General features: G+C 43.5%; 1 protein-coding gene across 4 annotated transcripts in view; it reads right to left on the reverse strand.

The window, feature by feature from the left end:
• Positions 1-1975: 1975 nt before the first annotated feature.
• CUNH3orf52 (chromosome unknown C3orf52 homolog) overlaps positions 1976-16243 on the reverse strand; it is an 18393-nt gene continuing 4125 nt past the window's right edge. For all 4 annotated transcript variants that reach the window (XM_019528586.1, XM_019528588.1, XM_019528587.1 and 1 more), the window contains 5 exons: positions 14282-14402; positions 9587-9717; positions 6893-6963; positions 5078-5277; positions 1976-3285 (listed from right to left, as the gene is read on the reverse strand). In XM_019528586.1, the coding sequence (XP_019384131.1) occupies positions 3284-3285; positions 5078-5277; positions 6893-6963; positions 9587-9717; positions 14282-14402 (525 nt within the window). In that variant the 3' untranslated portion in view covers positions 1976-3283. The remainder of the gene's footprint in view (positions 3286-5077; positions 5278-6892; positions 6964-9586; positions 9718-14281; positions 14403-16243) is intronic.

Genomic DNA, 16243 nt, shown 5'->3' on the forward strand with positions numbered 1-16243 from the left:
TACAAATCAATGTAAATGTTGCACACAAATGAGCAGTCCCAGTTTATACCAAGGTGGCATTTCAGTATAGCATATTAGGAGCTTCATTGCTACCGGCTGCTGAGATGTGTTTTCAAGTGGATTGCTGCATTATTCCACTTTTTAAAATTATAGATTTGAAATATGCCTTCATCTCCATGACAAGCCCTTGTACGGGCTTGTCCTGATAAAGCCTAGTAATTGAGACCCTGTGCAGTCTGTGGCTAGTTTTTAAATCTACGTATGATCCAGATCTCTGAGAAAAAGAAAGGTCTTAATGAAATTTGATCTAAATGTAACAATAACATTTCACTGACAATTGCATGAAAATAATACCATACTACCATCACTACAAGGATGGTGGAGCCTACAGAGGGACCTTATGTTGCTTCAAATGCACATATGCCAAACCCATTATTTCCTATATTGGTTCCAGTACCCCAAATGAAACTCAATTCTTTCAAATTCATTATTATGCTGCGGCACCTTATGTTATTGCAGCACTGTGCTCTTTATGATGAGGGTCTAGGAGCAAGACCTAGGGCGAGAGTAAAGTGTGCAAGCTTTTTTTGCACCATTTTCTAAACATAACCCAGTCCTTGACTCCCTGTTATTCCAGTTTGGGGTTTTCCCCAAGGTACAGGCCAATAAATAGGTGTCATTGCTGATATGAATAGAGGTATACCATCTGCAAGATGAGAGGCATTTTCTTATGCAGCTTCAGAAGGAAAAAAAACCCAGGAAAAATAAAAATCAGAGCAGTTATGCTTGGTGGCATTTGAGGACAATAATTCCTCATGTAACATTTTGGCTTCCATAAGCCATCCCATCAACATGACAGCTCAGCATTTTTAAACACATGCTAACTGATTGTAGAACATGCATTTTCATTTTATGGATGATCAGTGAAATGAAAAAGCATGCTTCTGGAAATGCTGCTGGTTCTTGTGTTCTAAATTTGCCTCAAAAGGGAAGGTAAATAAACTCCAATTTGCTTGTTGGATATCACACTTGGGAACTGTAATGCAGAGCAGAAGAGATGGGATGGTAGCGGAGGAAGCACTCTGATGGCAACCAGCTTTCCCCACAAATGTCTGGCAGCTCCTTTTCTCCAGAACTTTTGAATCCAACTCTGTGACTCTATCCTGCTGCCCTTGCCCTCACAAACCTCCTGATACTTGCCCTACTTCCCTCTCCGCTTACAACAGCAATTTGGAGCTACTCCATTCCCCAAGTATGGTAAAGGTGGTGGGGCACAAGGAGCTAGACAGAATCTTCCCTCCCTCTCCAGCACCTTTCACTAAATCCCTGAGAAGGCAACAGATAAAAATGAGGAACTGAATTTCTTCCTAGCAGTGCTGTAGAACATTCTCCCAAATTAGAAAGGGCTTAGGGCACGAAAAAATCACTATCAACAACGAGAGCCATGGGAACAAAACAGCAGAGTCTAGGCAAGGCTACTTTACACAACTCCCACTGCTTGCAGATATTCTTCATGGCATGCTGCTTTGGGAGACAATGCAACCGCTACCTTCCATTAAGGTAGAAGCAAATTTTTCCTTCCACCAGTAAATGAAATTGAAGGAAATATTGTTTTTTATATATACAAAAAATGTAATGCACTACATAAGAGTCAACACAAAATCAGGAAATGGGATGTATGATTTTTGTCAGCCACAGCCAAACTGTATGTACCAATATAGTGTCAGCAAGTCATGTGACACATGTTAAGAGCCATGTAATCAGCTAACTTACCTTGTATTATTTACCAAATTTACCTAAAACTCACATGAGCAGACCTCAACTGGGACACTTACAGTTTTTTTTTCTAACAACTGTTCAATAGTTCTAGTTGTCTAATAACTTCATGGTTATTTTTTCACCTCAAAATCACCAGCTGGGGACAACTTTAAAATGTTAAGTAGTATCATAATAATAATTGAATGCATATAAGGTGGCTTTCAAAATAATTCTTTAATATAAATTGAGAACTTAAACTTGAGAAGTTATTATTATTTCCCAAAAGCTCATCTCTCACCATAACATAAAAAGGTTTCTAAAATAAGGTGTTTATAAAAAAATAATAATCCACATTTTAACTTTTACAAAAATATACACAGACATTTTCCTGATCGAATTATACTTCATTTATACAACATTAAATTTGTGTTCTGTCCACAAAGTCATGATACTCGTAAGAAAGTCTCTCTTCAAATGTGATCCCTTGCTCATGTGTAGTGTTGTAGTAAATTGTTACTCATTTTGTAACACATACCTATATTACACACTTCAAAACACAAAAGTTTCTTGATCTTCTACTGGTTTACTTGGCCCACTGTCTTGCCTTCATGAAGGCCTAGTGCTTAATGCTTTGGTATACAGGGAATGCTTTTGGAGCAAATTATCTGCAAGATTACAACACAGGACAATTTCTGAACCCCAGAAACATCCAAGGTGCTTCATAAGACTGAACAACAAAGGACTCAAGTCTTCCCTCCACCCCAACCTTCAGCTTAAATTCTCAATGCAAGAGAAAAAGAGAAGACGGCTCCTGCAAAGTGAACACAAGAAGGAAAAATGAGGAAGACAAGAGGATTCCGAGTTCCTGAGAGGCTAACACACACACACAAAGTCCGTTAAAAAAAATAATAATAATAATTTAATTTGTGGTTTCCAAACTTGCCAGAAATGGGTTTTGAGATCTATTCAGAGTTACGGGTAAAATACAGGAGGAGTAGGAGGGAGGAGGAAGGGGGTGATAGTCAACAAGAGAGAAGAGATGAAGGTGAGGTTGGGAATTAGACACAATGGGAAAAGCTTCATAGAAAGCAATCTTCTGGGATGAGCCAAGAAGATAATGTGACTATGAACTAAATCAGTTAAGGGCTGAGATTTAGAAAGCAGTGAGGTTATGAAAGCAAGAACAAGGAACTGGGACCGGCAAAGGGACTTCTAAAGTCCAAAAATGTGGTCAGGTGTCAGGCACAGTGCAAGATTTATTGCAACGAGCTTCAAATGGATTGAGAGATGTGTGAGGTGAACATCAGGACAGTAATAAAAAAGGAAACTGCCATATCCCAGGAATAAGGATTGCTATAAATATGCTACATTTCCTACGCACAGTCCGGCATCATGTCTAGTATTTGCACAACACCACTTTTTCAGAAATGTTTCAGCACAACAAAATATCCATCAGGACATTAACAGATATGGCAAGCTCATCTCCTCAAGCGGTTGCAGGAGGCTAGGGGCTGCTCCATGGATTCTCTGAAACAAAAACCAATGTTATTTAGAATTAATTTTAAATAACCACCTCAATTCCTCTTAAATAATTTTTTTCTCACTACCACCATCTAATGAAGTGGACTCCAAGATTAGAATTCAAGAGTGCCTGGTCTCCAGTACTGCAGCAATACCCTTCTCCCTAGTGATATTACACATAGGGTAATGTCACTGCCTGAACTTATTTTGAAAGCCGTTAAAGGGAGGTAGATTTCCAGTTAACTGCTTTTTGTTTGTTTGAAAATCCCATTCCATAGATAGGCACCAAGAAGAATGGAAAGCCCTAAAAGTGAGTCACTAGAAACTAGCTAGGAAAGCAGAAGAGTCTATAATTTGAACTAGACCACAGCTTGAATGACATGTTTTTAGAGTCTGGTCTGGGATTTTCCTCATTAAAAGAAACCTTTTTTACACCTCTGGACTTTTTAACAGTGCTTATACTCAGCTATAAAGGCCTTGTTACACCTTTGGATGAGTCACATGTGCAAGCCTGCAGGGGCCTGGTGGACTGAAAGGCAATCCCCCTCTCCCTTGCTCTGGGTCCCTGGGGTTCCCTCTGCTCCCCACTGCCTCTCCCCCAGGGGTTCCTCCATTTCCACCGGTTACTTGTGGCCACAAGCGGTCTGTCCCAAGGGAGCTGGCAGGAAAGGGTTAACTTGTCTGTCCCACCAAAGTGTCAGGCTGGTCTGAGCTGGGCCCAGCCAGAAAACAGCCACAGAGGAAGAGCAGGCAGGTTAACCCTTCTCCGCCTGCTCCCCCAGAGCAGACTGCACAGGCAGCCTCAAGGAAGTGGGGGGCAGAAGGCCAGTGTGCAGGGATCTGGGGTGCTGGAGAAGGTGAGGGGCAGTGAGCCCAATCCGAGCCAGCAGGAGAAGTGGGGCAGGTGGGGTGTTTACACCAAGGTGTAGCCTAGAGTGACCACACCTTAGTGTGACCTGAGCTGCGTAGCATAGATCAGAGATCATCCTGCCTTGGAGTGTCAACATTTTGAGATGCATAACCAGTGCTTAAAATTTGCTTCAGTTTGTAATGTGTGGACAATCTGGGTGTTCAGAGCTCCAAGACCCAAAACTGCCAAATAGCAAAGCCCTTAGGCAGGGCAAGATGCTTCATTCAGGGTCTACAGCAAAACTTGAAGCTCACTAGATTTTTAGTTAATGCATGTACTCTTAGCAGATGAGGCGCATGCTGCAATATAACAAGCTGAGAAACAGGACGGAAATCCAGCACTTGAATTCTGACAACACGCACAGAACTCCTGTTTATAATACATTTCCCCAACTATATCCGGCACTTCCAAACAAATGAAATATAATTAAGCAAGACAAATCACATTCATTATTTCTTTGTAATGAGCTTTTTCTGCCCTCACACTCTATCATGGAAAAAAAAACCCAATCATCATCATCTACTTGCTACTCCTCCCTTTTTCACTAGCATTTAAGCATTCAAAAAATCTTTTTTAATAAAAGCTTTTCCAACTAGTTCCTAAACCCTAAAATTATTTGCCTGATATTATAGCTGTGACCAAAGTAGCATAGAAATTTAGCTGAGTGTTGTCTCACAACACTAATTTCAGAACTCATTTGAGGACATAAGTTCCATTTGGTACTATGAGACTGAAAATTTTAGAATAGTCTTAGTGTTTTGATGAGTGGAAATGTCTTAACTGACAAATCTCACCATCTTTCCATAACTAATATTTCAAATTTAAGAGAGAAGAGGATGTACACATGCTATTTCTGGAAATATGTTCTTTGTAACATATGACACTTACAAGTTAGCGTGAGAGAATCTGGATCAAGCCTTATCTTTGTACAGTCAAATGCTCCCTTATCATAACTATCTTCCTCATCAAGAATATTTTGACGCAAGACATTCATCACAAACTCTTTACTCATTGTGTACTTCATGAACTCCTCAGTCACAGGCGGTAAGGAGAATAGCAACTGATAGGATGCAGTGGCGTTTTCATCACTGAAAAACAAACAAAGCTCCATGGGCATATACACAAAAGAGTCTAAGGGCTAATGTCACCTGTCAGTCCTCAAGTGCAACTATTGTTGAGGCTAATAAGTTGTGCACACAGCGCGGAGATAATGAGAGAGATGCTTTCAAAGGTACAAAGGGTAAGTGGGCAAGTAGTGATACAGTCAGATGTTTGCAACATACTTGTGTTATAAACTGAAAACAGCAATTAAAGGAGAGGTGCTGGCAGCACACAATTTATTTTCATTAAGATCCCACAAACAGCTTTCCTGATAATGATATCTGACACAACCCATCAATGCATCTAATGCAAAATCTGGAGTGGATTGTTCAAATCACTGAACAAGAGTCAACCTCTGGAGCAGACCTATTAGTTCACTGAGCTGGAATCACTGTCTTATATCCTGTATATACAGTTTCTATGAAAGTAAACTTAGCATGGAGGAAGAGTGACACTAGCTTGGTTGCAATGAACCACTTTGCATTTGCTGATCTCCTTCTCCCCCTGTGGCCAGGCCACATCCTCCTTCCCCCCTCCATGTGGCCAGGCTGGAGCCCAGAATGCCTGCAGGATCAGGCCACTGACTGGATCAGCATGCCTGCAGACATCTGGCCTGCCAAGTGAAAAGGTGGACTACCACTGGCCTGTCATATCTTTATGCTCTTCTTGCCCCTCTCATGTAGAGAACACTTCATAAAACATACTGGCACACTTTGAGGAACCATATAAATAATGGATATTTAAAATCAAGCTCTTCTGACTTTTAAGCCTATTTCTTACTTCTGCAAGTTTAATTAAACTAGCAGTCAAAATCCAAAGCAATATGGATAATATTTAGGAGGTATCAAAATATTTAAAAATTATTTTCTATCTACACACACCTTATCCCTTACAATATATCAGGCAAAATGTGATTAAAGTGCAATTTCACTGACTGGGGTGGTATTTCTTCTAGCAATAGTTATTTCACAAGTTTACACAGTTTTGTACATCTGTCAGCTTCAATCCTCATAATTTCTCCTCCCCACCCCCTTCCCCACCCAATCCCCTTGGCTGCTACATGCGTCAGGGAGTTTTTTAAGCCTCCCTCAGAGGCATTGGATATTGCCTGCAGTCAAGGCTGGGGATCTTGCCTGGGGTGTGCCAAATATCCTGCTGGGACTTAAGCCCAAAGGTTCCTGGTTAGAGGGTCTTGCCTTTGCTCAGGGTCAGACTGATCACCATAGTCAGGAAGGAAATTTACCCTATGGTCAGACCGTTAAGGACTGTGGTGGGTTTTGCCTTCCTCTGTAGTGGGGGACATGGCCCTTTTCCTAGGATCTCTTGAGAGTATATCAACAAACTGTACCGCAGTGCAACATTGGCCACCATGTTCCCCATGCTTTACCTGAGGCAGGTTACGTGTTGTGTCAGTGTTGACTGTGTAGTATTGCTAAGAAGTTAGACACTGGATTTGTAAAGGATGGTTTGGATGGGGATAATCCCATTTCAGGCAGGGGGTTGGACTAAATGACCTATGCAGGTTCCTTTCAGTCATACTTCTCTACGGTTCTAAACAAAAATAAAAGTTTAAAGAAAATTCTGATGATGGGAATTCCCTACCTGAAGGAAACTACATGAGCAGAGACAAAATAGCGCCCCAGGGCTGGAGAGGAATTGTAGACATCTGTTAACTTGAAAAGAGAAAAAGGTTAGCTATTTTCCCTATTGAATATCTTTCAATCCCCATGAAATAAAAGAGGACATATCCAGTTTTCAAAGTACTTTAAGAGCAAACATTGTAAGTACAGAAGTTTGACCCAAATCTCATTAGTCTAATTACAAAATCCATTTAGCTGCTCCTAGTTGGTTTTCATTTTCAATGTGTCAACTTAAATTGTTGGATTTATAAAATGATGTTCAACTAATCTAGAAAAAAAAAAAATTCACTGGAACTCAGTTAAAAAATGAGAATCTCAAGAGCCTCCATAGAGTCCTCACAGAATCTATACAAGAAAGTAGGTAAAATACTTCCTTGAAAATAAAAGTAATGTCAGAATGTCCTAGCTTCTGAAGCTCCCTGGAACTATGATATCTAAACAAGCAAGTTAAAAGGTAATGTATAGCTTCACTAAATAAAACTGAATAAAATTCTGTTGTAAATGCAGAGCCTGTGCAAGTCCCAGGGAGACCAGTGTTTGCTGCCTACAAGGTCCTTAGGACAAGAAGTTTAGGGTTATACATATCTTAAGAGATCACTGAAATGGAACTTATCCCCAATAACATCCGAGTTAAATTGTGTGTGGGGTGATTGTTGGTAGCCTAGTCAGAGGAAGAATTCAGGGTGAGTTAAAAGGCTATGAGCTTCAGGCCACCACCCACTGATAAAAGCAATCAGCAGTTAGAGCAGGGGCGGGCAATTATTTTGGGCAGAGGGCTTCTTACTGAGTTTTGGCAAGCCATTGAGGGCCGCATGACAGGCAGCCCAGGGCAGATAAAATATTAATTTTGTAAAATTTTTAGGGGCCCCGCAGGCCAGATAGAATGGTCTGGCAGGCTGCATTTTTCCCACCCCTGAGTTAGATACTGTTATTACACAGTTTTCCATTAATTCATATGAATAGTGAAATAATTCCCTTCCACAGTACTTGAACAGATCTGTTGCATTTACTCAGCATAATTTTTGGGCAGCAATAGGCAAGGAAGGATTATAACAGTAAATCTGATATGTCAGTCATTAGGCTCTTACAAGAATTTTTAACCAGAAGGCTCATTTATACTAATATAGGTAATCACTAGGGCTGTGCAAAATTTCTCTGGCATTTCATTTCAAAGCTGTTCCAATGCGTTTTGAGCTCAAAACAGTGAAATTGAAATTAAACAAAAGCCTTCAAAACAACTTCAAAACGAAACAAGGACACTCAAAACATTTTGAAAGTTTTGAAACATTTTGAGTTCCAAAGTCAGGCTTGCTTGGCTTCAGCGCCAGTCCCAGTCGGCAGCAGCAGTCTCCTGTCATCTGGTGCAGATCTGGGGGCCACATCCCCCGGGAGGATTCTGGCACAGTCCAGGGGGATTCTGGCACATAGCCCTCCCAGGGGTATGGGCCCCCAGATCTACATGCCGGTTGCAGCACCAATCTTCCCAGCACTTGGCACAGGCTGCGCCCAGCATCTGTCCCAGCTGGCAGCAACAGCCTCTTGTCATCTGGCAGGCAGACTGAGAGCTCACCCGCATCCCTGGGAGGGCTGTGGGGATGTGCCGGACTCCTCCTGGGGGTGCAGGCCCCCATCCACCTGCTGAATGACAGGAAGCTGCTGCTGCCTGGGACCAGCATTGGGCACAGCCCACACCCAGTGCCAGGAAGATTGGTGCTGCCACTGGCCCCAGGCAGCAGAACTAGCCTCCTGTCATCCAGCAGGCAGATTGGGGACCCATGCCCCTAGGAGGAGTCTGGCACAGCCCCCACAGCCCACCCGGGGGTGTGGGTGGGCCCCCGATCTGCCTGTCAGATGACAGGAGGCTGCTGCTTGGGACCAGCGCTGGGCGCAGCCCACACCCAGCGCCGGGAAGATTGGTGCTGCCGCTGGCCCCAGGTGGCAGAACCAGCCTTCTGTCATCCAGCAGGCAGACTGGTGGGCCCACACCCCTGGGAGGAGTCTGGCAGAGCCCCTGCAGCCCTTCCAGAGGTACAGGCCCCCAGATCTGCAAGCGGGATAACAGGAAGCTGCTGCTGCTGGCAAGTGACAGGACTTTTGCTTTTCAAAGACTTGAGGTGCAGTTTCCCAGAAACCTCTGCACCTATCTCCTTGAAACTTGACAGTCTTCATGCCCTCAGAAGGGGCTACCATCCCTGCAAAATTAATCCAAATCAGGGATGAAATGACAAAATTTTAGGCATTTTCATAATTCCCCATTGTAGCCTATGGGTGAAACGTCAAAACACCAAAATATTTTCAATGAAATGAAACTGAACAGTGCTTTTGAAACTAAACAAAACTCAAAACAAAACACTCTTCCATTAAAATGAAGTAGAATGGCGGTGTTTTGCACAGCCCTAGTAACCAAACAGCCTAGTTCAAAACTACCTGCATTACTTTTACTCAAATGCTTAGAGATATGCAAATTGTTCACTAGATGGAGACCTTGCATCACATGAGAAAGAGAAAAGAACCTCAAGAATGCTTTGCTTTAGTAAACTGCTTGGATACAGGAGGGATCTAGAGGCAGTGTACAGGCACAATAATTACTCAAAGGGACCCACACTCCTGCATTATGGTCAGAATTATCCCTGATAGAAAGATGGTCAATACTTACCTTCTTTGTAAGATCTTCTGAGTAAGCAGTTCCAGCAGAACACCGTACTTTTAATGTTCCTGAAAAATTATGGTGATTTCCACTAGCCACCAAGTCAGGGTCCCAATATTCATCTTCATCTATGTAAACCTCTATGTTTTAAAATGAGACAGAAAAGGAGCAAGATAAAAGTTCCTGTTGTCACAGATGGGTTGGAGACAAGCAACTTGTTTCTACACAGATTGTGAACTAACACAACACAGGCAGGCTTATTTTGTAGAAGACACTCACGTCCAGGATAAAGTTAGCTCTTGAAAAAGGTGTAGTAACTTGACCATGTCTCCCAGAATCTCCCTGCAACACAAAAGAACTTCCCTGCCACCTAGTGGCCAGGCCCTGTAACTGCTACTACTGCAGGCTACTAACTTGGAGGGTTGGTCAGGTATCTTCTTTCCACAGAGTACATGGAGATAAATTACAGGGTAATAACTAGGTTGTGTACCTGCCCTCATAGAAAAATGATGCTGTTTCACTCAACATCTACCAACTGTTAAGTATGTTCACTGGATGGAACACTGCCAAGTGGGTCATTGGCTGTTATAGCCAGATTGGCAATGTATTTTTTCATGCTTAGAAAAAAATATTTTCTACCACTCATAATCTAGACCTGGCTCAAGGTTTATGGACTTTGTCTAGATGTAATCAAAAGTGCTATTCCTTCTATACATTTTCCAAGGCTGCTTTTCCCTGTTATTTTTCTGTATGTCTATTTAAACTAGATTTAGAGAGAGGAAAAAAAACAGAGCATGATTGAGTCAGATGCATGTTGCCACTGACTTCACGCATTGTTTAATGCCCATCCTGATGGTAAGGCACTAAAACAAACACAGCTTCAATGGAAGGATCCCACTACAATTTAAATGCACAGCTGCCCAAGGCCAGAGGTCTCTGTATACCTTACCCAATGGCCTTTTTACACATACTCCAGGAGTTGTGGGGGGAACGGGGAATTTAATTAGAGAAGCTTTAATTAAAGTTCCTGGAGTCCCTTATGTGTCAGTGTCCCTGGATTTCAAAATGGCAGTGAGGATACTTTAAACCCCCACCACTATTTTGAAGCACAGGGATGCTGATACACAAGACACAGAGGCTGGCTGGAGTGTGCTAATTAGCATGCTCCAGCTGACTCAATTAATCTAGTCTGCTCCAGTGTGCTGTAATTACAGAACATTGGAGCAGCCTCCCAGCACATGTACAGGCATCCTGAGAGTCTGTACACATTCATGTATAGTAAAGTCCTTATTTACAACTAACAATAATCCACTGTTCAACCTAGCACCTTTGGTAAATCAATACCCAAAACTGCAGTCTTTCCATCACAAAACTAAAGACAGGTCACAGCATGATGTCATAGATCTCATCTGATTTGAGAGACGTATACTATTAGGCTAAGGACAGAAGTTACGCAAACTGGTTTAAGTGATTGGAAACTGGTTCAAATCTGTAACAGAATGGAAGTTCAGTACACATAAACTGCTTTCAAAATGGCCAAAACTGGTTGAAGATAAACCTGGCTGGATGCAGTATCAGACTTAACTGATTTAGGTTAAACCAGTTTAAGGAACTTCTGTCCCAGATCCCCACCTAACTCAAGTTAACTCATGGTCTCCTAATATGTCAGGATGCTTTCCAGCTGTGGGCTGTGCTGCCTACTCCATGGCTGGCCCTGTCCCCAGCTGTCACAGAGCTGTGGTAACCAGAGCAAGAGGAGTTAAATCAAAAAATATATTCTCTTGGAAGCATCTGGTAATTGTATAAGCAGTTAAGATTAACTAAGGCAAAGCTTGTATGTTTGCAACCTGCAAGTGGAATTTGTCTGTCACAATTTAACCAGTGTTAAATCTGTTTGCACTGATCATGGGACCACTGAACCCCCAAAATAAGCGGAGCTACAAGATTAGCTGATCTAATGGGTTTTTTAAAGGTCAAGCCATAACAAGATCTGACCACCTAATATAATTAGCACATTCCAAGGAATCCAGGAATAAGAAACTAAGGGCAGAGCAATGCTAATTTCAAACCTCAAAGTAATGTGGTATAATTGCTTATTGGGTAAACCCAAGTTCAGGCAGTAAACTTTCATGATAATTTCTAACACCTTTTGATCCCATAGGGTAACAGCTATAGGGCAAGATTGTGAGTGGCTCTAAAGCCAACAGATTAGCAAAAGATAAGGTATAAAGAAGCACGTATGTCAGGTGACCAGCATGAAGGACAGGAAGAGAAGGACCATCGCTGTACCAAGACTGGAGCCCAAGACTCCCAGCGTGAGTGAGGACCGGATCCTGACCAAGGGACCTTCCCGGTGACCCCTCAAACAGCATTGATTGGGGATCCTTGACTTTGCTGGAACAACTTGGCGCGCACCTGGCATAGAGGGACTGCTGATAAGTTGCCAACCCCATGTGGGAACTCCTTGTCATTCTGTTTATCTGTTGCTATCATTCACTATTATCTCTTTATTACTGTACTATCTGTTTGTCACATTAACCCTTCTGGTAACTGTTGTAAGCTAAGCTATTAGTAAATTTGCCTTTACTTCACTCCCAACTTGCCTCCATGATCCCAAACCCAGTAGCCTCATGGCTGATACACTCACAGTGCCTAGCCAGCCTGTCACACAGAGCTGAAGCATTAAAGCCTCTGCTCCCCAGCCTGCTTCCCACTTGCGTCTGTTAGCTTGGCAGGTTGGGGGCCAGAGAAACAGACTCACAGGACCTTCTGGCCCCAGGCAAAAGCCCCTGTGTTGGGAACTTCTTGCTCCTTCCCTTCCAGGCCAGCCACCTGGGCTGGATTCAGCTTAGCCCTGCCCTCTCCCCAGCCTCCACCTCCTAGAGGTGGAGAACACATCCCACCCTGCTCCCACCTGGCATTCTCCCCACCAGGTTGCTTTTCACCCACTCCCTCCCGGCAGCTTAGAGCCAGGCTGGGATTGGCTCAGCCCTGCCTCCTCCTCAGCCATCTACCTGCTCAGAGAGGTAGGGGGGAAGGTGAGGTGGGAGCACACTCCCCTAGGTGAGGTCTGCCCATCATGGGGAGGAAGCACCCACTGGGGGGCTTTTCACCTCCCCTACCCTACAGCTTGAGCCAGGCTGAGATCATAGCAGCTCCTCCGCTTCTTCAGTCATCCACCTCTAAGGGACATTGGGGGTGGGGGGAGGAAATGCACTGCCCCCATCTGCTCCAGCCTTCCCAGCCAAGGTCTGTCCAACATGAGGGGGGAAGCAACCACTTTTTCCCCTCCCTGCCCCACCCTTGCAGTGTCAGCCAGGCTGGGATCATCTCAGCCCTGCTCCTTCCCCAACCACCTGCCTCCAAGCGGTCGTTTGCACATGCTGCCCTCCTCCCCTCCCCTTTCAGTCAGATGACTGGGAAAGGAGCAGGGCTGGGGTGATCCTATCTTGGCTTGAGGTGCAGGGTAGGGTCCTGAACCCCCCCCCCCCAGTGGGTGCTTTCTCCCTCATGCCATGCAGACCTTGGCTGGGAGGGCTGGTGCCAGGTCCCATGCCCCCCCACTCACTTCTCAGAAGGGAAGGGGCAGAGTTGGGGTGATCCCACCCACCTCTAATCTGGGGGGCAAGTAAAAAGACCTCCAGTGGGGGCTTTCCCCAACACCCCAAAGACCCTGGTTGCCAATCCATCCTGGGCTGCCACTGAGCTAGGTTCAGGAACACTAGGCAACCTGATCATGAGGGGTGGTGCACATGACTGCCCCCAGGCTCCTGGCCTGGGCCAGTATAGGCTTCTGGGTGTCTTGGCCACCCAAGATACACCTAAACCAGTTTAAGTGATCAGAAACTTGTTTAAACTGTAACAGAACAGAAGCTCAGCACATAAACCAGTTTCAAAATGTCTGATTGAATGTAGTATTAGACTTAACTGATTTAGGTCAAAATGGTTTATGAGACTTCTGTCCCAGACCCCTTCTTGGTTCAAGTTAAATCACAGTCCCCCAGCATGCTTTGCAGCCCTGGGTGGGATATGCTATCTGTTCCAGAGAGCAGGTCTGCCCCACCCCTCTGCTCCCTAGCTGGTGCAGTGAGGACTGGATGACAAGGGGGTGGGGGGCAGCAAGCCTGGCTGAGGATGCAGCCCAGTCTACAGAGGTGGGGACTGTCTCCCGGGAAACCCCAGCTGGGGGCTGGGGCCAGGGAGGGGTTTTAAACACCCTTTCCCCTGCTCAAACTTATTGTTGACTGCAACTGTGGATTACAAATCCCAGAGGCACCCGGAAGCAGGAAGAGGAAGTGATGAACAATCCTGCAGAGTTCTGCTGTCATCCTGCTGCACTGCAAATCCAAAAGACCTCAGGGGTATGAGGAAGAGGAAGTGAACACAGCCAGAGAGCCATGCTCTAGCACCCCCCAGGGTTCTGGCCTGAGCTACTACAGGGATGTGGCTGCATTTCCTGAATTAAAGGTAAATGTCTGTTCACTTCTATTTCAATTTAGTCTGCGCCATTTAGACTAATGTGTAAAGACTGAACTGATTTGACCTTGGGCTTTTTGACTGTCTGTACCTAGCCCCAGACACTGGACATCAGTTCAGTTTGTTATCGGTTTAATCTATACAGCTTAGAAAAAACTGTGAAGATTGAATCAATTTTGTTATGGGTCTTTTGAATCTCTGTTCTTAGCCCCCATGTAATGTACATACCTGAATAAAGAATTAAGCTGAAGGTAATCAGTAGGAGGATCACTAGAAAAATTGCCAATATAAGCATCCACATCTTACATTTCCAGAAAACTACTTCTCTACACGGTCTCCAGATTCTTTCCTAGTCACACAAAGAATAAAAAGGAAATTTATATTAACAAATAAAGATGGGGGAACCCTCCCCCCCAACAAAGCATTATCTGTTTTCAAATTTTAATCTATCTGGCTCTGCATTTTCACTGTGCCTTTTCTTATTCACTCAAGGGTATCAAAGCACTTCCAAAATTATAGACCTAGCTCTATCTTAATAAAAAAGATGGCCAAATTCATGCATCCAAGGTCACACAGTAGCAAAACCAATTAATAGAAGAACCGGCCTAGCCTTCTTTTTAACTGAAAACTGAAAACCAGGAGCTGTTGTGTACTATTTAGTCAACTGTCAAATGTGTAGGTTTGTTTCTACAAAAGGCAGACCTGCACCTTTGTACCTTTTCAACCAAATGTTCAACTTTAACCTGATTCAGCTAAGTTATTTCAAAAGGTTGCATAAATACACTTGGCACATCCATACAAGCACAAACATGCAGTATGTGGTGCCACAGAACCATCTGCAGCACCCACATCACGCATGCATGTTCAGCACAGGGAGGTTGGGGTTTTTTTGGTGTGGGTTTTTTGAACACAGGATCTCCTAGGTCAAAAAAAAGTGGGGCTGTGCATGTAGCAGCAGAGCACACCACCCAAAACTGGAGCCTGGCTGACCAGAGCCAGGCTCCAACTACTGGCCAGGATTTCTGCTGCAGGAGTGCCACAGCTACAGCTGCCAGAGGCCTCCAGGATACCAGGTAAGGCTGCTGGGGTCAGTACAGTTGCACAGGTGTTCTCTGGGAACAAGTAGCAACCTTGTGCCACTGCTACTTGTCCCTGGGGGAAACACACTTTCCTGGTTGTCTGGACATACCCACTCATCTTAAATGAAATAGGTTTAACTTAAATACACCTGCATTGGTGGAAGATCAGTTTTATTAAATACCTTTAAATATAAATCTGTCTGGTGAGAGTTACTGCCTTGATAAAAAGTCTAAGTTCCTTGAACCATTATAACTAATGTGAAAAAGGTGGAAAACTATAGGCAGATCAGGGATTTGATCAGGGATTCACAGAAGTCACCAAGAAACTCAGGTCTTGCAGATCATGGTTACCTGCATAATGGATAACTATTATAGGAGTTTACAAAGTCTGGAGGATGCAGCTGTTTGGCAGTTATTCAGTTAGTTACCCCTCCCACAAACACTGCAAGCTACCCTAAAACAAGAGTACTCATGTATCATAGAATCTTTCTAATGGTGGGTACGTACAACAGTTCAATGGGCAATAGTGCTCAGCACACAATGTCCACTTGCTAAATACCTTTAAGTATAGGTGTTTGGTTTAAATACTTTACAGACTGTGAGGCATTTATCTAAAAGCTTCCTGGTTTCCTAGGATCAGAAATAATCAGCAGTGGTATTGTACATTTCACAGCATTTCTGAGTTTCTTGAACCAGACCATAGAGCCTGCTGCAGTTTACAGACTCCACAACCTGCCTCTTGAGTGTTTGCCTATTCTGGTATACTAAGGAGGAGTAGTTTACAAAAGTATTCACAACCTAACTAAAACATTAGGCCACAGCGTTTTCAAATATAAACACAGAGAGCAAATAATTCTAAGTTAACTTCTCTGTTTTCTAAAATAGAGTAGTATGTACTAAACCTTGCTCAGAAAAAAAATGCCTTTTTTTCCTTTTCTTTTCTTTTTTTTTTTTTTTTTTTTTGTTTGAAGCAGTTTGGTTGTAGAGCTGACTCTCATCAGCCTCAACTTCATGACGTTCTTTTGGCAGATATGGTATCTTTGATTAAACTAAATAAATAGTTGGAAAAAAGTTCTTTGTGACCTTCTGGGCACAAATACCCTTCTTCAGG

The sequence above is a fragment of the Crocodylus porosus genome, unplaced genomic scaffold (genome assembly GCF_001723895.1).
Source record: "Crocodylus porosus isolate Cpor-Errol unplaced genomic scaffold, CroPor_comp1, whole genome shotgun sequence".
In the NCBI taxonomy this organism is placed as follows: domain Eukaryota; kingdom Metazoa; phylum Chordata; order Crocodylia; family Crocodylidae; genus Crocodylus; species Crocodylus porosus.